Source organism: Muntiacus reevesi, chromosome 12, assembly GCF_963930625.1.
Source record: "Muntiacus reevesi chromosome 12, mMunRee1.1, whole genome shotgun sequence".
Classification (NCBI taxonomy): domain Eukaryota; kingdom Metazoa; phylum Chordata; class Mammalia; order Artiodactyla; family Cervidae; genus Muntiacus; species Muntiacus reevesi.
Window position 1 is genome coordinate 77,280,162 of NC_089260.1, and position 22,195 is coordinate 77,302,356.

Sequence of the window (22,195 nt, forward strand, 5' to 3'; positions counted from 1 at the left end):
TACCTCCATTATCAGATTCTTCATATTTCATCTGGCTTCCTCTGGACTCCCATGTCACCTCTTCAAGTCCTGTTCGTTTCCAGGGCTCTAGCTGAGAGGTTCTTGCGTCTCCTAGCCCAGTTCAGTCATTGAGAGGTCTTTTTCTCCAACAGGTCTAAGGCACCGCTTTTCCTCCACTGTCCCTTCCTTGTTTGCAGGATAAAGCCCAGCTCTTGGTTTGGCGTTCAAGGCTCCTCACGTCCTGACGACTCATCGCTGACCGCACATACCCCACAGAGCGGGCCCCGCCCTCCTAAACCACCACCTTAACTGTTCCACCTTGGCGCATGCTCTCCCCGCGCAATGCCCCTGCTTTGTCGAATGAACTCGGACCCTTCCTGAAAAGATCAGCGTAATCAGATGACCACCCTCCTGGTAAACTTGTGACTACTTGCGCTTCTCGCCCCGGCAGGCTTTCCCCTTGCCGGCCGGCCATCTCTGTCCCCTGCTCACGCAGCAGTCCGCAGCCTCCCCAGTCGCTCTGGGCAAGCCCCGCCCCCGCGCGCTTCGACTCCGCCCCCGCGCGGCGACTTCCGGTCCTGGAACGCGCGGGCCGGAAGTTTCGCGTTGCCATGGCAAGGGCCGGGCGCGGGCCCGCCCCCGCGGCGCCAGGAGGAGCGCTGGGCAAAAGGACCCGCGGACTGGCTCGGATCGGCTGCGAGGTGGCTGCTGGTGCGAGGCGGAAGGTAAGGCGCGGACTTCCGGGGCCTGCGGGCGGGCGGGCGGGGAGACCGGGAGGCTGGGATCCCGGCGGGAGGCCGCCCAGGCCCCGCTCGGCGCCGGTGCTGAGGGTCGGGAAGGTTCCTGGAGTGGCGGCCGTGAAGGCCGGCCCGGGGTGCTGTTCGCGGTTGAGCCGAATGCGGGGTTTTCAGCCGTGTAACCTGTTGGCCAGGTAGGCAGCACCGGAGTTACCTCCGTTTCAGCCGAGGACATTCGGGCCTGCAGAGAAGGTACTTGTCAGGCTTCGTGTGTGCTTTGGAGCGATGTCAGAGAAAAAACCTGAGCCTGTCTGGGCCAAATTCCTAAACTTCCAGGGGTTCTAGTGACCTCCTTGTGGGGATACTGGGCTCCAGCCCACCGATGGGTGTCCGGGCTGGAATAGCCATCGCTGTTCGGCGAGAGCTGGCCGGCGCGGCTTCGGAGGCGCTCGGGCCTGGGCGGGAAGGTCCGCGCCGGCGGGGCCCCTCCCTGTCCTGCAGTGGAAGCTGCGGCGACTGTGGGGTTAGTTTCTGTGGGTGCGGAGGCGTTCCAGGTGTGGGGGAGCGGGAGCCAGGGCCGAGCTCTGGCTAGCCCTCTCCAGAGCTCTGGGCCTTCCTTCCCCTACCCCGTCCTTAGCTTGGGGGTGGAGTGGGGGCCCGCACTGCTCTTCTCAACCTCTCTGCTCCCTGAGATGCAGCTCCCTGGGAGAGCTGTGAAGGGCCTCTGTGCCCCTGGCTGGCCTGGCTTACTTCAGGGGCAGCGAGGGGAACCCTAGGTTGGAGAGAGTCGCCTTATGGGCGGATGGCTCCCTGACGGATCCTGGACCGCGTTAGCCCCGCGAGCAGCCAGGTCCCTGCCGGCCTCCGGTGTGCCGGCGGCTCTTGCTCAGAGCTGGGATGGAGCAGCATAAGCAGGTCTATCCCTCCTTCCTTGTGGGCTCTCCGCGGACCTGCCCTGGCTTCATCCCTCACCTGCCTGGACTCTGCTCTCCCAGAAGGTTCCTGGACTGGCAGGAGCCCAGCAAGAGGCCCTTGGTACCTGTGGGCTCCACGTTGGTATCTGTTTTCTAGGGATTTCTGAATCTCACTGGGCGCAGCTTTGGAACCTCAGTCTCAGATGAGCCTGTGGTGACCCAGCACAGCACCTGCGCCCCAAGAGTTCCCCACTCCAGTGCCTCTGCCCCGGTCCACCTGTTAGCCAAAGCAAGATGTCTGGGTGGTAGTGTCTTCTCTCAGACTTTCTGCTCAGTTGCCCAGATCGTGGTTGTCCTGTCCATCTCTTGGACCAGCAGCCTGCACCTCCTTCTGTGATGGGAGCCTTTGCTCCTGGCCGCTCTTCTGGGCTCCGACTCAGTGCTTTGACTCCATTCTTCTCACCATAGGCAGAGTGATGCATCCGAAATGCAGATCTGATCCTTGTCCCTCCTGAACATCCTTCCTCAGAGACTGCAGGACGACATGCCTGTCTTTGCACACTCACCCCCTCCTCTGCCCCCACCCCACTCCTAATCACCTTGCCCTGTGTGTCGGGTCTCCACCCTCCTGAACCCCTGCAGTAGTGGTGGAGGAGGCGGGGAGGGGTGAGAGTGAGCTTCCATCTCCCTTCCCAAGCTCTGTGTTCTCAGGAACGGCCCTGCCAGCACATCGGATTGAGAAAAAAGGACAGAGGGACAGTCAAGTCTAATTCCACAGACGTCTGGGACGACGGGTCGGGGAGGAGGAGGTGCTCGGCTGCCGGGCCCTGTACTGGCCATGTGGTGAGGCCCAGCGGCAGACAGCAAGTCTGGGCTGCGTGCTTCCTGGGGGGCTGTGCCAGACACAGATTGCCGGGACTGCCCGAGACTTTGGTCATTCTTTGATCTGACCACTGCTGTTGGGTGGGTTTTGTGTGGGGTGCTTTGTAAGACTCACCCCCACCCACCCCCAGAACCTCTTCCTGTTTTGGAAGGAGGAGCAGGTGAGCCCTGGGAGCCTTCAGGCCTCAGGTGAAACTCCTGCAGACTGTCCGGTAGGTCTGGATGGCCCTTCTGCGCTGGCAGGGCATGCGGCCAGCCTCGCCGTGGCCACGGGCCTCCTGCATTTGCTCCGGGCTGCGCTCAGGGCACGTGGGCACTGCATGTGTCACCATTGCAGGCTCTGCATCCCAGTGCTGAGCCCAGCCTTGGCACAGCTGCACTCACAGCTGAGTGACAGTTCATCCATCCAGCGACTCAGTCCTGGGCTGGGCTTCACCTGCGTCCACTTCTGCGCCATCCCTCAGTGTCAGGAACCCATCAGCTCCTGCGGTCGTGTGTACTTCCTGCAGGTCAGGCCCGGGGCTCGGGGAAGAAAACAGTGACTAGTGCCAACAATGGAAGCAGGGTGAAGACACAGCAGAGTGACGGGTTGACCGCAGGGGACCTGAGGAGGCAATGTTTAAGCTGGGATCTGAGCTGCAGGAAGGAAGGAGCTATGCTGAGATCTTGTGAAGAACTTTCCAGACAGCTGACAGAAAGGGGCATGACAATGGGGTGGCAGATCGGGGTCGGCAGAGCTTTTCTGTGAAGAGCCAGAGAGTCAGTGTTTCATGCTTTGCAGGCCACGTGATCCCTGTGGCAGCTATTCTGCTGTTTTGTGGAAGAGAAGCCACAGACAATATGCAAGTTAATGTGCTCTGTTTCCACAAAACTTTACATGACATGCTGACACTTGAATTTCACGTAATACTCATGTGTCACCAAATATTCTTTTTCTTTTTTGCCAGTCATTAAAGTCAGAACCATTTTCACCTCATGGGCCATACCAAAGCAGACAGTGGGTCAGTTTGCCAGCCTCTGCGCCAGGCACTGAAAAGTGCTGTGTCGTAGCTCATTGAGCCCTCGTAAGAGCCTTATAAGGAAGGTGCTACCACTCCATTTACAGAGGAAGAGACTGATTCCCTCAGAGGCCAACAAACTTGACCAGTGCCCTCAGCTCCTGGCACTTTAAACACAGAGCGTGCTTCCTGAGCTCAACTCCCGGCCTCTGTGGTTTGGAGCCGAGGTCCCCAAGGTGCAGGAAGCAGGAAGTAGGCCAGTGCTGAGTGGGTAGTGGAAAGAGGTGTGGGAGGAGACAAGGCCAGGAGGGGCCAGATCACGTGGAGTTAGAGGCCAGGGGAAGACTTAGGTTGTATGCTTTTATTTTTTTACATCTAACTTTATTGAGGTGTAGTTTACATATGATAAAAGGCACCTATATAAAATAACTTGGTGGGTTTTGATAGATGTATGCTCCTTGTAAATGCCACCATAATCCAGACACAGAGCATTTCCCTCATCCCTGAAAGTCCCCTTCCCTGTGCTCAGTCCACTGTCTTCCCTGTCCCAGGCAACCACTGATCTGCTTTTGTTTTTATAGATTCATTGTCCCTGTTTTCTTTTCCTAGAATTTCACATAAGTGGATGCATACAGGATGAAGACTTTTGTGTCTGACTTTCTTTCGCCAGACAGAATGTTTTGGAAATTCAGATTGCTGCATGTCTCCATAGTTCATTGTTTTTCTTGCTGGACGGTTTGGTATTCCATTGTATAGGTACACTGTTTACTCCATACACACACACGTGTTGATGGACATTTCGGTTCCTTCCAGTTTTCGGCTATTGTGAATAAAACTGCTGTGAATATTCATGTTTACCAGTCTTTGTATGGACATACACTTTATTTCTCTTGAGTTGAGATGACAGAAGTGATGGTTGTATTTCACTCTATACAAAAAGTGCCACAACTATTTTCTAAAATGGGAAATCATATTACATTCCCAGTTGTTCTGTGTCCTTTTGTCATTCTTTGAAAGTTTAACCCTTCTTGTGAGTGTTGATGGCTTGTTGTGCCTTGAGTTGGCATTTCCTAATGATGAATGGTATTGCACATCTTTTCATTTGTATATCTTATTTTGTGACGTGTCCAGATGTTTTACCCATAAAAAATGGGTCGTCTCATCAAGCTTTAAGAATTCCTTATCGGAGAAGGCAAGGGCACCCCACTCCAGTACTCTTGCCTGGAAAATCCCATGGGTGGAGGAGCCTGGTAGGCTGCAATCCATGGGGTCACTACAAGTCAGATACGACTGAGCGACTTCACTTTCACTTTCACTTTTCACTTTCATGCTTTGGAGAAGGAAATGGCAATCCACTCCGGTGTTCTTGCCTGAAGAATCCCAGGGACGGCAGAGCCTGGTGGGCTGCCATCTATGGGGTCGCACAGAGTCAGACACGACGGAAGCGACTTAGCAGCAGCAGCAGCAGTGTGTATGTATTAACCCCAAACTCATAATGTAACCATTCCCCTCCCTTTCCTTTGACAACCATAAGCTTGTTTTCTTACCTTTGTGGATCTATTTCTGTTTATATGTAAGTTCATTCGTATCTTTAGATTCCACATATAAGCAATAGCATATGATATTTGTCTTATTTCACTTAGTATAATAATCTTCAGGTTCATCCATGTTGTTGCAAATGGCATTATTTCATTCTTTTTTATGGATGGGTGATATTCCATTGTATAAATATATCACATCTTCTTTATCCATTCATCTGTCAATGGCCACTTAGGTTGCTTCTGTGTCTTTGCTATTGTACATAGTGAAGCAATGAACACTGGGGTGCATGTATCTTTTCAAATTATGGCTTTCTCTAGATATATGCCCAGAAGTGAGATTGTAGGATCATATGGTAAGCCTTATTTTTAGTTTTCTTAAGGAACCTTCATAACTTCTCCTTAGAGGTTGTATCAATTTATATTCCCACCAACATTGTAGGATGGATCATTTTTCTCCACACTCTCTCCAGCATTTACTATTTGTAGACTTTTTGATGATGGCCATTCTGACTGGTGTAAGGTGATACCTCATTGTAGTTTTGATTTGCATTTCTCTAATACTTAGCAACATTAAGCATCTTTTCATGTGTCTTTTGGCCATCTATGTCTTCTTTGGAAAAATATTGTTGGTCTCTGCCATGAGGTGACAAAATAAACCGAGGACAGCTTAGTTGCTGTCCAAAGCTTTCACTGTGAAAAAAAAAAAAAGAATTCCTTATATGTTTAGGGTGCAAGTCCTTTGCCAGATACAAGTATTGAAAAAATGTCCTCAGTCTGTGGCTTGACTTTTAATTTTGTCACCAGTGTCTTAAACAGACAAATACTTATAATTTTGATGAAGTTCAATTTGTTATTTTTTTTTCTTTATGGTTTATGCTTTCTTTAATGGTCAAGAGGTCAGGGGTCATTGTTTTCCTTTGATAACTGGGCATTCCAACACCATTTTGAAAGGCCACCCTCCCCATTGTGTTACCTTAACTCCATTGCTGACAGTATGTGTGGGTGGACTTCTGGATTCTCTATTCATTGATCTTATTGCTCTTATCCTGCAGATTTGATTATTTTAGCTTTAAAATAAGTCTTAAAGTCAAGTATAAGTACTTTTCCAACTTGGTTTTTCTTTTTCAAATCATTTTGGCTCTTCAAGATATGATGTAGTTCTATGTAAATATGAGAATTGGCTTGTCAGTTTCTCAAAAAGAGGTTACTGGCATTTTGACTGGGATTGTACCGAAGCTAGGGATCTGTCAGGGGAAGAATTGACGTTGTAAGAATGTAGAGCATGGTACATATTACTCCATTTGTGTAGGTCTCTGTATTAATTATCTATTGCTGTATAACAAATTACCCTTAAACATTATGATTTAAAACAATGAACTTTTGTTCTCTCACAGCTGCCATGGGTCAGGAATTGTACAGTAACTTGGCTGAGTGGTTCTGGTTGCAGGTCTCAGGCGCATTGGAGATGCTCCACCGGGCGGCTCCCTGAGGGCCAGCCAGGCTCTTGGTCCCGCCCTCCCGGCCCCTGGGCAGCCTCACCCCCAGGCCCGGGGTCCAGGAGAGAGCCCGCAAGCAAGAGGCTGAACTGCCCTCCAGGACCTGGTCCGGAGCTGGCGCCACCTGGTTTCAGACTTTGTTTCCGTCTGTTCCTTAGAAGTGATTGATTAACTGCGTTCAAGCCGTATTGAGGGGGAAGTAGACCAGGCTCTGCCCTCAGCAGCCAGTGTCAGCACCCTTCTGTTTGGAGACACTAATTTTGCAAATGATATATTTAACATTTTACATGTTCCAGTCCTTTGTTACTAGTTCAGAGACATAAATTTGATTTTGGTGTACTGTCCTTTGTATCCTGCAACCTTGCTAAATATAGTCATTTGTTCGAGTAACCCTACTGTAGATTTCTAAGGATTTTCTACAAATCTTTCTACATGCCTCCTATATCTAAGGTGTTATCTTCCTTTCCATCTGTATGCTTTTTATTTCATGCCTTAGTGCACTGCCTGGGGGTTGCAGTGTTGAGTAAGAGTGGTAGGAGTCAATGCTCTTACCTTGCTCTCAGTCCCGAGGGTTTTACCAGATTGAGGGGTTTTCCTTTTATTCCTAGTTTTCTAAGGTGTTTTTTTTTTTTTTTTCAAATCATGAATGGAAAAAAATAAAGAAAAGCAAAAATCATGAATGGATACTGAATTTTTCCAAGTCTTTTTCTGCTTCTATTGATTTTCTTGTTTAAATAACAAACTATGGAGTTTCTTTGTGTGAAAGTTTTTAATTAGAGATTTAATTCCTTTCATAGTTATAGGACTGTTCAGGTTTTCTATTTCTTCTTGACTCCATTTTGATAATTTGTTTCATTCAGATAATTTGCCCATTTATCTATGTCAAACATGGCACTTTTTTAAAATATACGTTTAAAGGGCCAAATAGTAAATATCTTAGGCTTTTCAGGCCATATGGTCTCTGTTGTGATTGCTCAGTTCTTTGTCTAACACACAGCAGCCACAGACAATACATGAACAATTGAGCATGGTTTTTTCTAATAAAACTTTATTTACAAAAGAGATGGTAAGCTGATTTGGTCCATAGGCTGTAGTTTGTTGATCCCTGACTTAAGTTGTTTAGTTTATGATCATAAATTGTTCAGAACGTTCCCATTTAGTTGTCTGTAAGATCTGTAGTGAGCCTGTATTTCTTTCACTATTTTGGTCATTTTTGTCTTCATTTCTTGATCAGTTTGGTGAGAGTCTTACTGATTTTATTAATATTTTCAAAGGAACAACTTTTAGTTTTAGTATTCTCTTTTTGTCTGTTTTCTTTCTCTTTTTTTTTGGTCCACAAGGCATGTGGGATCTTAGTTCCTTGACCAGGGGTTGAATCTGTGGCCCCTGAAGTGGAAGCATGGTGTCCCAACCACTGGACCACCAGGGAATTCCCCATTTATTCTGTTTCATTATTTTTTGTTGTTATTATTAATTCCCTTCACTTAGTTTGGGTTGAATTTTCTCCTTTTTTTCTAGCTTCTTATTAAGTTGGAAGCTTTGGTGATTGATTTGACCATCCCTGTTATTTATGCATTCAAAATTAGAAGTTTTCTTCTAAACCCTGCTTTGTTTTATTTATTTATTTTTGGTCGCTCTGGGTCTTTATTGCTGAGTGGGGGCTATTGTCTAGTTGTGGTGTGTGGGCTTCAGGAGTTGCAGCTAGAGGGTTCTAGAGCACAGGCTCAGGAGCCAGGGCTTACAGGCTTACTTGCCCCCTGGCATGTGGGGTCTTCCCGGACTAGGGACCAACCTGTGTCCTCTGCAGGGGCAGGTGGATTCTTCCAGTAAGGGAGTGCTAAGCCCTGCTTTAAATGCATCTACTGTATTTGATGTGTTTTCATTTTCATTCAGTTCAAAATATCTTCTACTTTCCATTTTGATTCTTTCCTTAGCCTGTAGGTTATTTAGAAGTATGCTTTAAAGTTTCCAAATATTTGGGAATTTTTCCAGATATTTTTATGTTACTGAGTTCTAGATTAATTCTGTTGTGGTCAGTGAACATTCTCTATAAGCTTTCTTTCCATGTAAATTCACTGAATCTTGTGTTGCATTCTTGAATATTACATTTGCAGTGTTGTGCAGCTATCATCATTCTTAATTTCCAGAACTTTTGAATGACCTGAAACAGAAACTCTGTCCATTCAACACTATTTCCTTACACCAGCTGCCCCAGTCCCTGCTTTCTATGTCTGAATTTACCTATTATATAAAAGGAAATCATACATGAGTCCTTTCATTTGATATATTTCTGTCATATGTCAGGATTTCATTCCTTTGTATGGCTGAATATTCCATTGTGTATGTATATGTACCACAATCTTATTTCTTCATCTGTCCATTGGCATTGGGCACTGGAGTTGTTTCTGCTTTGTAGCAATTGTGAACAGTTTTTCTGTGAACATTGGTGTTCAAATAGCTGAGTCCTGGCCTCCAGTTCTTCTGTTTATACAGCCAGAAGTGGAGCACGCCTTTGGTGTCACGCTGCATGGCTGGCAGAGTGACATTTACTCTGCACGCGAGTGCATGGCCCCGTGGCGCAGAAGCTGGAGACATGTCAGTCTTTCTGTCTGCAGACCCAGGCACTGTGCACCGGCTGTCCCCTCACGGGACGCCTAGATGAGCACTCAGGCTCACAGGTCGGCAGCGTCGTGTTCAGGTCTGCTGGAGAGTCTCTGGCCTTAGGCTGCTCCAGACGCCCCTCCCTGCCACGGCCCCCAGCCATGGGGCTCCCACCATTCTTCCCTCTCATGTCAGGCACCTGTAAACGGACCATCAGTTTGCCTTGGTTCGTGGGGACACGTGTGTGCACCTGTGGCCGTCCAGAGCCTGCGCACCCGTTCTTCTCAGGCCGAGCGTCCCAACGCTGCCCTCTCCAAATCCCATTTCCAGTATTCTGGTTTGGACACTGCTGAATTGACAAGTCTTCGTTTCCAGACCGCACGGGAATCATGAGGCTCACATGGCTGTGGGCGGCGGGGCGTTGAGCCTGGAACCTGGCCACTGGGAAGATGTGGTGCTTAGGCCTCTGGAAGCCGTCCTTTCTACTCTTAGCTGAGAGAGGGCTGGGCTTTTCCCCCTCTGTTCTGTGTGGCTTGTGGCATCTTAGTTCCCCAACCAAGGGTGGAACCCAGGCCCTCGGCAGTGAGAGTCGCCAGGGCTGGCGTCTATCGTTGGTTCTCCGAGACTCTTGACATGCAGATGCCTCCAGTTGCCTAACTTCTTTCATTTGGCCGTCTAGACTTCTCATACCTTGCTGTGAGTTGGGCTTTAGATTTCCTTTGGGGTGGGTGGCTGACGGAAAGGCAGTGGAGGAGGGAGCTTTGGGGCTCCCCTGGTTTCTGGTGAGGGACCCTTCCAGATTTTCCAGCCCCCACAACACTGCTGCTGAGCTTGCAGCCCCTTCCTCACATGGTCCAAATGGCCTCCAGTGCGTGCTCTGACCCTGGGCCAAGGCAGCTGCCAGCATCACGTGTACACGTGTGCCAGCATCCTGGGTTCATCGTCCCTCACAGGATAGAGGCTGGGCAGCTGTAGCTAAGCCAAAGGAAATGTCACATTTATAGGTCACAGCTTTGAAAGGGCTTCACTTTCCTGTGGTTCTACTGTTGAGGGGAGTCTGAGAAAGGACTCAGATCTCACGGGTGGGTCAGAAGGGCAACTGAGGCCAGAAGGGGAGCAGGACTTAGCGCCCCCAGCAAGAAAGAGGGCTGGGGAGCCAGAGAGGAGACTCATTACAAAGTCACAGCGGGTAGGATATTGTAGGGACTGGTGGGACGGAGTCAGAAGTCTTGACAGGCTCACATGTATGTTGTCATTCTGTCATTAAGTCATGTCCGACTCTGCGACCCTGTGAACTGCAGCATGCCAGGCTTCCCTGTCCTTTACTGTCTCCCAGAGTTTGCTCAAACTCATGTCCATTGAATCACATGTATGTATAGGAACTTAATTTATTACCAAAGTGGCACTGCAGAACAACATGGAGAGAAGCAACTTTTAAATAATGGTGCTGGGACAATTGGATATAAATATAGAATAAAAAGGGGCTTCCCTGGTGGCTCAGACGGTAAAGAATCTGCCTGCAATGAAGGAGACCTGGGTTCAGTGCCTGAGTCAGGAAGATCCCCTGGAGAAGGGAAGGGCAACCCACTCCAGTATTCTTGCTGGAAAACCCCACAGACAGAGGAGCCTGGTGGGCTACAGCCTATGGGGTTGCAAAGAGTTGGACAGGATGGAGTGACTAACACTGTATCACTTTTATGGAACAAACATGAAATTGGAGCCTGTACTAGTTATATACTGATGTCCCACAACTGCCCCCAAACACAGCACTTCTCTCCCACATCTGCAGTCTTGACTCGGGGGAAGGGTCTGCTTCCGGGTGGCTGGCTTCCCCTGAGTGAGTAGCCTGGAGGAGAGCAGGGGTGCAGTCAGGGCGCCTTTCACACTCTGACCATGGACATTGAGCAAGTGTGGAAGTGGCACCACCCACACTAAAGGGAGGGGGGAGGACTAGGTCTACCTTTTGAAGGGAGGCGTGTCGGTTACTCTGCAGGCATATTTTACAACTCCCCAGATTTCCTTCTTCACCCCAGACACAAACATTAGCTCCAGGTGGACTGCAGAACTAAATGTGATGCAGACTAGCCTCCCTTTAGAAGATAATATAGGAGACTTGTTTTCAGAAAGATGTCTCATCTCATTAATACTCAGACAACTGCAAACTGAGCACTGTGCAAAGAGTGACAAAAAGAATAAAACCAATTGGACTGTTTCCCCTTCGCTTTTGGGAGGAGAAACTGGTATAGCTTTGGAGAGCAGTGGTAGTGTCTGTTGACTCATGTCACAGCCTGTGATTGGCGGCTGCACACCAGTGTCAGTGGATAGGGTGTTCATAGGCCCACACCCATCAGAGTGTGCCCTGGGCTGTGCAGACCGGCTCCTAGTGGGCAGTTACTCAGCCAAAGGGAGAAAGCCTGGAGTACAGGCTTTGGAGTGGGTGAATCCCACACAGTGGGAGTGAGGCAGCCCAGAGCACGGGGCATGGCTCCATATGGAACTCCGGCCTGTCAGCACCAGACTGAGCTCAGGAGGGGCGTGGAGGGTGTTGGCATGAAGAAAGGCGAGGTGGTGGTCACTAGATGGAGGAGTGTAGGAGGGCTCTGAGCTGCTTGGTGCCATCCTGATGGGGTGGAGGTCACATGGGTTTGCGTCTCCATTTTTTGTGCATTGTGATTTTTGCACTTTCAGGACTTGTATTACTAATTTAAAACAACCAGTTATTTTATCAGGGAAATGGATTTATTTCAGAGGAGCAAACAACTGCAAATCAGGACCTGTAGCCCATGGGGAACCACAGGCAAGCACCGAGGACACAGGAGAGGAAACTTGAGGAGGAGAAGGGGGGTGTGAGGAGCTGCTATAAACAGAGAGCCCTTTGGAGGAAGCTGAGTGTGGTGCTTCTCACTGGCTGCGCTGTTGCCAGATGGGAAGAAAATCTGCTTTTGTTCTGCCAGGTAGTGTTGTAGTAACCTTGCCCCTGTGGGACCTGCAATTGAAGTGACAGGGTGTGAGAGTGCTCCCTTCTGGCTGCTGGGCTCCCTCTTATTTCATTTGCTTTATTTTTATTTGTCTTTTTGGCCCCACCCGATGATTTGTGGGATCTTAGTTCCCCAACCAGGGATTGAGCCTGGGCTCCATGCAGGTCGAAGGCTCTCTACACTTCAGTAGGCACTCAGTACATCCTCCTGGCTGATGCCCTCAGTCTTTGTGACCCAGCCATGGATGCTGTCCACAAGTGGGCAGGGTCTCCCCGCGCTGGCGTGTCCTGCTTCCCGCTTGCCTGGATTGAGTGTCGGCCAGGTGTTTGCAGTGGAGTCCGTGCTCCATCTATGTGCAGCTGTCATAACTGATGTAAGGACCACTTTGTCCTGTTTACTGCAAATGTTTCGCCCAGTTGCCCATCTGTCTTTTGATTTTATAGGCTTTGTTTTGTTTTCACAGTGCGGACATTAAAAAAACCTAGCAGGATGGGATTTGTTAATCTCCCTTTTGGTTTCTGGGTTTTGTCAGGCTAGAAAGGCCCACCCCTTACTGGGGTCACACGGATGGTCCGGGCCTCCTGCAGTTGTCCCTCCGCACAGCTGTGTCTACGATGCGTCCCGCCCTGCGTGCCTCCTGCAGACCCCTCCCCAGCCCTGCATGACTCCCCCGTCTGCGCCTCCGCAGACCCCTCCCTTCCAGACACTCTTTCAGGGGCGCCTGTGGCCCTGCTCACCTTGGATGCTCCCCGTCCCAGTTCTCAGGGGTCTCCCTCCTCCGTCTACCTCTTGCTGGCCCTCCTCCCGAGGTGCTCCCCCCATCCCCCCCGTCAGGTGGGGGTGTGGGTCCCCGCGTGTCTCCTGCCAGGGCCCTCTGCTCCCTGGATCTGATCACACCTCTCATGCATCTGGAAGCCTCTGTGGCTCCCATAGCCTGTTGGGCCTGTTACATCTCCGCCCCCCAGGCCGACTGGATACCTGGCAGCTGTGCTCACACCTGCCCTCCCCAGACAGAGCAGTTAACATTGTTTCGAGGAGATCTGCCCTCATGCGGCTCAGAAGCTGAGCGGCAGGAGTGGCCCGAGCTCTCAGCCACCTGCCCCACAGCCCCCGGGCCTGCCTGTGCGTCTCAGGTTTACAGGCGTGTTCGCAGTGAAGCCGTGTCTCGTGTACAGAGTGTGAGTCCCTGGTTCTTTGCTGAACATTGCTTCTTAGTGACCTTTGCATGGTGGCGTATAGGTAGCTCCCTCATACAGCCCTCAGGGCCTCACATCATGACCCTGAAGTGGACGAGGAGGGTTGAGCGCTGCTGCAGCAGCAGGCCTGACACGCGTGCTGCGGCTCTAGCTCCTGGAGCCTTCCAGAGCAGGCCTGCTGGGGGCTGCCCTGCACGCGTGTTGTGATGATGGTGCCCCTGGCAGCACCCCCAGATCACGGAAGGTGAGCAGGCCTTCCATGCTCGCCACGCCAGCCATCCAGCCGCTTGGCCCGGCCCCTACCTTCAGCCGCTCACGACTGTGCAGCCTGTCTCCCCACGGCCGGCGCCACCTGCACCCCCTGGACCCGCCAGGTGGAACCATCGCGGGGCCAACACAGGGTCCGGGCACCATGCCCTCTTCCTTGCAGAGCCCAGCCTGTGCCTGCACTAAGGTCCGTGCCCCTCGCCCCACCCAGGGCCCCCCAGAGCTGTACAGCCAGACAAGGGTTAGGAGTCAGGCCCTGTCTTGGGGCCTCGGCCCCGACCCCGAGCAGCACTGACCCGAGGCCTTCCTCCAGGTTCCAGCACTCGCCCCGGAAACAGACCCGGCAGGTGTGCAGAGGACTGGGACGAGCGGCACCCCCGGCAGACTCGTGCCCTCGGCAGCTGGCCGTGAGGCGGGGATTGGCGGCGTCCCAGGTGAGCTGAGTGGGGGGCTGGGAGGCCAGAGCCGGGGTGGGGTCAGGGGAGTCCTGCCTCCCAGTCCCTGCCTGCAACCGGGAGGGGTCAGCTCTGTCTCAGGGTTTTTTCCACGGAGCCCTGGCCCCACGGCCTCCCCTGCTGAGGGCGCTTCTCTGTGTGACTCTGCAGGTGGTGCCTCATGCCTCACCCTTCCCAGAGCCAGGAGCACGCCTGCCCCACCGTTCGCTCTTGTCGATAAAGCCACAGGGACCAGCCCCAGCAGCCAGAATGTGAAGCCCCAGAACCTGTGGGAAGGTGGGCACCCTCCCTCCCCAACTTCTCCCTCTCTGCAGGTCACGCGCCCCCGCAGGTCATGCCCCCGCCCCCCCCCCCAAGTCCTGCTCACTCTGGCACTGGGCTCTTGCTGTGACCCTGATTCTCACACAGATGCTGGGTGTGCACGTGAAGCAGCCTGGGGGAGTCTCAGCAGGGCACCAGGGTTCAGGCCTGGCCTCAGTTTCCCAGGTGGAGGGTGGAGACACTGGAGCAGGGTATCTGTGGGTGTGGAGGGGCCCCTGAGGCACTCAGGCTGGGTGTGGATCTGTCCACGCTGAGGGCCCAGGGCCACTCCCAACAGACTCTGAGGCCTTCCAGTGGTGCTGGCTCAGAGGAGGGGGGCATTCTCCATGGTCCTTCCAGAAAGCTCCTCCCACCTTGTCCCACACCCCAGGCGTGGAGCTGAGAACTGGAAAAATTGTGCAGATTATCTCTGACATTCCAGGGAGGCTTGGGGCAGGATTTGTGGATGGAGGCTGCGGCTGACTTGCTCAGCCCCCCTCAGCCTGGGTGTCGTGAGGTGGTCAGTTGCCGGGACTCTGCCGAGCTGTGCTGGCCTCTGTGGCTCAGTCAGGAGTAAGTCTTCGGCTCCAGGGGGCTGTTCCTGGACTATGGCTGGGGGAGGTGGCAGAGAGGGCAGAGGCTGTGTGGGGGAGTGGGCAGAGAGCTCAGACAGCCTGGGCGGGGCTGGGCACTGTGCTGCCCTCCTGGAGATGCTCCCAGGATGGACGCCCACTGCCCAGGGTCCCTGGACGCTGATGGGTCACCTTTCTCTCTGGGGAGGCAGCCCAGAGGCCCAAGGTCACACGGAGACTGTCCTCAGGCAGCTCCTGCAAGGAGCACTGCTGAAGGAACCCAGAGGGGACCTGGGGATTCAGGCAGGTGGGCCCCCAGAGTGGGGTGAGTGCCCGGCTCCACTGCTGCAGCCCAGCAGGCCGACAGCATCTCCAGCACGCACTGCCTGGCGAGGGAGCGGGTCTCTGTCGAGCCCCTGCCCTTCCTGCCCCACCTGGGCAGTAGAGGTAGGGTGGGGGCGAGGCCCAGGCAGAAGGCAGCCAGCCTTGCTCCTTCCTTATGGTCTCGTGGGGCAGGCTCTTGAGGCTGGCCTCCCTGGCAGGCCCCGAGGCCGACTCCAGAGAGATGCACGTCCCACAGGTGGGCAGGAGGGGGTGCTCAGTCTCTCCAGGGGAGCATGAGGGACCTGTAAGTGGCCAGCAGGGAGGCAGAAAGCCCTGCCACACCTGGGTCTGGCCGGGGCCTCATGGGTGGGAAGCAGGCAGAGGCAGGACACGGGGCACCAGGAGACCCAGGCAGGCAGTCTCGGCCTGGGCAGCTTCTGTGCCGGCCCTGCAGTCGGCAGAGCTGGCCAGCAGGGGGCGGGCTGCCCGGAGCAGTGGTGCTACCTGGAAAGCTCTTTCCTGGCCTCACTGGTCCCCCATCCTGTCCCCAGGAAGCCTCTGAGGCCAGGCTAGCAGAGGGAATAGTGGAGTGCCAACCAAGTCCAGGGCCAGGCCGACCCGAGAAGCGAGGCTCTGGGTACACTGGGGGTCCCCAGGCTAGAGATGCCTGACCTGACCTGACCTGGCCCAGGACGGTTTCCTTCCAGAAGGAAGTGGCACTCACTAGTACAAGTCTGGTCAAAGGAAGGCTGGTCAGTCTCTAAATGGCCATGAGGTCTGTCCGAGTGGGAAGGGGGCCTCTTGGTGAGCAGGCTGAGCTGCGGGGGCACCTTCTAGGTGGGGCCTGGCCACGGCCTCCTGAGCAGTGTCCTGAGACCGTGCCCGGTGACCACACCAGGCGTGCTGGGCAAGACAGTCCATGGTGGGGACTGTGGGGCTGTGCCGTAGCCCAGCTGCTTGCCCGGCTATCTGTCCCAACAGCTCCCAGATCAGGCAGGCCACTGTGCTCATGTTCACACAAGCAAGGCTTGCATGTAGCCCAGGACAGCTGAGGGGGCATGGGCATTGAGTGGCCTGAACTAGAAAGCCGGGCAAGGAAGAGGCCCAGACTCGGGCGGTGAGCAGCTCATGGCCAGCAGAGGCCATGCCCTCCACCCTCTGCAGCCGAGGAGCAGGGTGGCCTGGGCGCCCTCAGGAGTCTGGCAGAGCTGCAGGAGAAAGTGAGCTTGCCTAGCCCAGCCTGAGGGCAGACGGGTCAAGGGCCAACATGGGGCTTTGAGGGGCTGCCTAGCCGGAGGCCTGCTGTGAGCGGGCGTGCTGTCTGTCTGCTCTTTTCTCTGAGCTGCAGAGAAATGCTGAGTGTGGGGCCAGAAAGTGGGCCGCACAAGGTTTTCTTGCAGGGCGGGGCTCTGGGGAGGGGGCCTGTCCCCATCCAGCCCTGATGACTTCCTGCTTCCTCCTCTCAGGCCGGCAGGAGGGAGCACCTGCGTGTGCAGCTCGGCCACTGGCTACTCCAAAGGGGGCCCTTCCTGAAGACAGTTGCTGGGCCCTGGGTGCCCTGCCTGCCTAGAGAGCATCAGCCCCAGGCGCCGGTGGCGAGGACCCCTGGACTCTGGACACACACTCGCCCGGCCCTCCCTCCTGCTGTACCTCCTCTTAGCACTGACACCGGAAGGCTGGGGGTGCTGAGGGGTGGCGGGGGAGGAAGGCCCGGCCATGGCTGCCCCTGGACCCCACCTGGTCTCCTAAGACTGGAAGGCAAGGGCTCTCTAGGCTCCCAGGGGTGTGTGTCCTGCCCTGCCCTGCCCTGCCCCGCCCCTGCGTGAGGAGCCAGGAGCTGCAGCCTTGTCATCTGAGTGATTAGCTTCTGACCCTGGACTGACGCTGGCCAGGTCCCGCCTGCTTCCTGCAGGGTGTCCTCCTGACCCCACGCGGGTGGGAGGCCCTGCCCATCGAGCGGCCAAGGTGCTCGGGCCCCGGGAGGCGGGCTGCAGGTGCCCTCCCACGCCGCCTTTCTGCCTGGGGCCCGTGGCCCTCACACCTGCCCGGGCCTGGTCACAGCGTGGGGCCTCCTGACCCAGCCTTGCCAGGCACAGAGGCCACGAACCTCGGGAGGGGATGCCCCTGAGGGAGCCAGTCCAGCCAGCTGCCCCCCACCTCAGGCCCAGCCTGGCCCCTGTGCTGCCCCGGTTGGTGCCCCCCGCACCCCCCCTGGCAGGCAGCCCCCGCCATGGCCGAGCACCTGGAACTGCTGGCAGAAATGCCCATGGTGGGCAGGATGAGCACGCAGGAGCGGCTGAAGCACGCCCAGAAGCGACGGGCCCAGCAGGTGAAGGCGTGGGCCCAGGCCGAGAAGGAGGCCCAGGGCCGCAGGGGCCCGGGGCAGCCGCCACAGCGCACGGCGCGAAAGCGGGTGCTCTTCCCGCCCAGCATCACCCTCCTCGAGGCGGCTGCCCGGAATGACCTGGAAGAAGGTGAGTGTGGCTGAAGTCCAGGCCCACTTGGCCGGCAGCCCTGTCCCCACTACTCACGCAAGCCTCAGGAGCTGCAACCTCCCGGTGGGAGCCCAGGGCAGCCTGCAGAGGGCCCTGCTGGGCCGGGGGCCAAGGCGGGGTGGGCTGGGAGCCTCTGTCTTCTCTGCCTCTGGCCAGGGTGCTGGGAGTTGCCCACGACGCCTGCCTGTCTGGGTTCTGAGCCTTCGCCTCCATAAAAGACATGTGCCACCGCCCCTGGCAGATTAGACCCAGGGTGCAGGGCTGCCCAGCAGGCCCCCCTTGACGCCCATCCTCAGCTCTGCCTCTGATTTCTTCCTTCCCCCTCAGAGCCTTCCCGGAGGACAGGTTAGGCAGGACCCCCTTCCTGCCGCTGCCGTGTGCCTGTTCTCAGCCCCTCTGCCTTCCCAGGGAGGCTCCCGAGGGCTCCTTCTGTCTCCCTCCAGGGCGGGGCCTCTGCTGTGGCAGCTCAGGTGCAGAGGGCGAGGAGAGGCAGGGTGTGCCCAGAGCAGGGAAGGGGGGCTGGGCACAGTGGCCGTGGGTCAGCCAGCAAACAGGAGCTGTGGGGCGGGGGGTGTGGCTGGGGAGGGCCGGGCCTGGGTACCCTGGGTCTTCAGTCTTGGCCACCGAGGTGCGGGGGGAGCTGCAAGTACCAGGGGAGGGGTGCGTGTGAGTGTGTGTGCGTGTAAGGCTGGGGGAACATGGGACCTGACCAAGGGGTGTCTGAGGGTGCATGCCGGCCCCCAGGCCTGGGGGACCCTTTCTGGGAGGAGTTGGAAGGCTAGAAGGCCCTAACTGGGGAGGCATTCTGAGGCTGAGGCTGAGGCAGGGGGCTGCTGTCTACAACCTGCCTGGGGGCCCAGCCCCAAAACCTCGGCCTGGGCTCTGGGGTCCCTCCTGCCTTCCGTGTGCTCTTCTGCTGTCCTGGCTACAGCACAGCATGTGACCCAGGTGCCCTGGGCAGGGGCCTGAGCAGGATGCACCGGCCCGCAGGCCAACTTCTGCTCCCAAGCCCTGACTGCCTTTGTCCTCCCTGCAGTCCGCCAGTTCCTCGAGAGCGGGGTCAGCCCTGACCTGGCCAATGAGGACGGCCTGACGGCCCTGCATCAGGTCAGCCCCGCTGGGGGTTGGAGGGGAGCCCAGGGCCGTGGCGGGGGCTCGGACACTCAGGCTACACGCTCCGCAGAGCTGCATCGACGACTTCCGGGAGATGGTGCAGCAGCTCCTGGAGGCTGGGGCCCGGGTCAATGCCCGCGACAGCGAGTGCTGGACACCATTGCACGCTGCAGCCACCTGTGGCCACCTGCGCCTGGTGGAGCTGCTCATTGCTCGGTAGGGCCCGCTGGGAGCGTGGGTAGTCGGAGTGGGCATCTCTCTCAGGCCGGGGCAGGCAGGACCTTCCCCGCAGGGGGCGCTCATGTGGAGACAGCCCAGGCTTCTCCCCTGGGTCTCCGTCTCCACTTGCCCTGACGTGCCCTGCCTGCACCCCGGTGCGCCCAGCTGGAACCTGGCAGAGGCCACGGTGCTGCCTCCGCAGGGAACTGGCACGCCGCAGGGCAGCGTGGCCCTCCGCCCGCAGGAGTTCCCTGAGGGCAGGCTTTGACCTCCTGCTTTGGTTGTCTGACCTTCCCAGGGTCTGCACAGAAATGCCCACTCGGGTCAGAGTCACAAGGGAGGAATTGGCAAGGGGATACTTGGACACTGGTGGGGCCGTTAATGGAGAGGGCAGAGCAGGGCTGGGCTCCTGAACACCTGCCTTGGTGAATGGAAAAGGTGGTCATCTTCGCCAGGATCCAGGAGCCCCCCCCCAGCTGGCCTTGGAGGGCGTCAGTGGTGGGTGTGCGGGTGAATGACTGTCCCCCTGCTCACACACAGATGCCTGGGCATGGGGAGGGGTGGGTGTGTAGGCCCAGCCCCACTCCACTCCACAGAGGACACCCCGCTCCTTGCAGACAGCCCGGGGAATCCAGAATCCTGGCACCCCTTGGGGCAGGTGGACCCACTGGACACATTCATGGGAGCCAGGGGCTGGGAGCTCAGACCGCCTGACAGTCCAGCAGCCCAAGGACAGATGCAGGGGCATCCAGCAGGGCTGTCTCTCAGCAGAGGCCTGGGCCCCTTGGACACAGCCCCACAGTGTGCTGCCCGAGGCAGGGGCCTCCCTCCCAGCACAGAGGCCCCGTGACCAGCACCCTGTCCGTCCTCTCCACAGCGGTGCTGACCTCCTGGCAGTCAACACGGATGGGAACATGCCCTATGACCTGTGTGAGGATGAGCAGACGCTGGACTGCCTGGAGACAGCCATGGCCAGCCGCGGTGAGTGTACCCCCCCACCCCCCTGGTGGGGGAGGCTGCATTGGGAGAGTGAGCCCTGAGTGCCCCGTCCCGCAGGCATCACCCAGGACAGCATCGAGCAGGCCCGGGCCCTGCCGGAGCTGCACATGCTAGAAGACATCCGGAACCTGCTGCAGGCGGGGGCCAACCTCGACGTCCCCCAGGACCATGGGGCCACACTGGTGAGGACGCAGCATTGGACTGGGTGGGGGAGGGCGCTCCACCAAGTGGAGCCGGGACTGAGGTGCAGGTGGTGTGCCTGCAGCTACACATCGCTGCGGCCAATGGGTTCAGCGAGGCGGCCGCCCTGCTGCTGGACCACCAGGCCAGCCTGAGCGCCAAGGACCGTGATGGCTGGGAGCCGCTGCATGCGGCAGCCTACTGGGGCCAGGTGAGCGCCCGCGGGCGGTAGGGCTGACGAGCCCGCAGGCTCCGCAGGCCTCAGCAGCCCTGTCGCTCCGGCCCACAGGTGCGCCTGGTGGAGCTGCTTGTGGCACACGGGGCTGACCTGAACAGCAAGTCTTTGATGGACGAGACGCCTCTCGGTGAGCCGGGGGCCACGTCCTCGTGGTGTAGGGGGCACGTGGCGGGGCCCATGACCCTCCGGCTCCTCCACAGACGTGTGCGGGGATGAGGAGGTGCGTGCCAAGCTGCTGGAGCTGAAGCACAAGCATGATGCCCTCCTGCGTGCCCAGGGCCGCCAGCGCTCCCTGCTGCGCCGCCGCACCTCCAGCGCCGGCAGCCGCGGGTGAGTGCCCACCCCTGCCGCCAGGCCCCCGCGGCCCCGCCCCGTGGGCTGGGCCTGGGGCTTTGTCCCCGCTGAGGTCAGCTGGCAGCCCGGGGTGCCAGCCTGGGCAGAGTCTGCAGGGAAGGCGATGTCTTCCCCCACTCTCTCCTTGCGCTCCCAGGAAGGTGGTGAGGCGGGTAAGCCTGACCCAGCGCACCAGCCTGTACCGCAGGGAGCACGCCCAGGAGGCCATCGTGTGGCAGCAGCCTCCGCCTGCCAGCCCCGAGCCGTCGGAAGAGGATGAGGACCGCCAGACCGACGCAGAGCTCCAGCCGCTGCCCCTGGAGGTGAGCCCGGCCCGCCCTCACACCCTTGTGGGGCCAGTGACCCTGTCCTCAAACACAAGAGCCACACGCTCGGGGGTCAGCTCCACCCCCACCCTTGTTTTGGCTCCTGGACCACTGTGCTGCCTGGGGCCCCAGGCCAGAGGGCGCCTGCTGATGGCCTCCGGGCCGTGCTCCCCCCACAGGAGGAGGACCCTGAGGAGGCCAGGCCACACAATGGTCGAGTGGGGGGCCCCCCAGGACGGCACCTGTACTCCAAGCGGTTGGACCGGAGTGTCTCCTACCAGCTGAGCCCCCTGGAGAGCGCCTCCCCCGACGCCCTGGTGCGCGCCAAGGCCCACCACACCCTGGCAGAGCTCAAGCGGCAGCGGGTGGCTGCGAAGCTGCAACGACCCCCAGCTGAGGGGCCCGAGGCTGCTGAGGCTGGCCTGCCTGTGGACACTGAGACCCCCCAGCCGGAGAGTGGCTGTGCGGCGAGTGGAGACCCGCCCCTGCTCAAACTCACAGCCCCCTCAGAGGCGGCCCCTGTGGAGAAGAGACCGTGCTGCCTGCTCATGTGAGGGCCTGGCGGCTGGGGCGGCCCCACTGCCCAGCCCCAGGCCCCTGCTCTGCATGCCCAGTGTGCGTCCCGGGCAGGCTGCCAGCCTACCTGAGGAACAACCCCGAGGCAGAAGCTGTGCCTCGGAGGCGCCTGGCTGCAGAGACCTAGTGTTGTCCTGTGACCCTCGATAAAGGGCTGTTCTGCCACTGCCTTGTGTGTCTCAGCAGGGCCTCTGTTGCCAGCAGGGAGCGGCTGTGTTGCTGGGCCTGGGTGCGCCTGCCCCGGGAGCACCCGAGGCCCACAGCACACGCTGGGGCTCGCTCGGGGTGCCCAGCCCCGCGTGGGTGTGGGGCCCATGCCCGTCAGGCAAGAAACCTAGCCTTTCAGCACCCCGCCTCCTGGAGGCCCCTCTGTAATACTTTGCTTTCTTGAGCAGAAAAAGTAGCTTCGGAAGGACACTCCTTGGGGGCCAGGGCTGAGGGTATCCTTGTTGGAG

At 56.9% G+C, this 22,195-nt stretch overlaps 1 protein-coding gene across 3 annotated transcripts; it reads left to right on the forward strand.

Moving 5' to 3' along the window:
- The first annotated feature begins 706 nt into the window (after nucleotides 1–706).
- On the forward strand, nucleotides 707–22,174 carry PPP1R16A (protein phosphatase 1 regulatory subunit 16A). Of its 3 annotated transcripts, none has more exons than XM_065902484.1 (14): nucleotides 707–725; nucleotides 13,924–14,044; nucleotides 14,216–14,341; nucleotides 14,808–14,938; nucleotides 16,728–17,735; nucleotides 18,793–18,863; nucleotides 18,940–19,085; nucleotides 19,966–20,069; nucleotides 20,145–20,269; nucleotides 20,353–20,478; nucleotides 20,557–20,632; nucleotides 20,706–20,835; nucleotides 20,996–21,161; nucleotides 21,344–22,174. In XM_065902484.1, exons 5-14 carry the CDS (start codon nucleotides 17,492–17,494, stop codon nucleotides 21,716–21,718), a joined length of 1,563 nt encoding a protein of 520 aa, XP_065758556.1. In that variant the 5' UTR covers nucleotides 707–725; nucleotides 13,924–14,044; nucleotides 14,216–14,341; nucleotides 14,808–14,938; nucleotides 16,728–17,491; the 3' UTR covers nucleotides 21,719–22,174. The 3 variants fall into 3 exon arrangements, with proteins under 3 accessions (XP_065758556.1, XP_065758555.1, XP_065758557.1); XM_065902483.1 differs by lacking the exon at nucleotides 707–725 and adding an exon at nucleotides 756–931; XM_065902485.1 differs by lacking the exons at nucleotides 707–725; nucleotides 14,808–14,938 and adding an exon at nucleotides 756–931.
- Nucleotides 22,175–22,195: the final 21 nt, after the last annotated feature.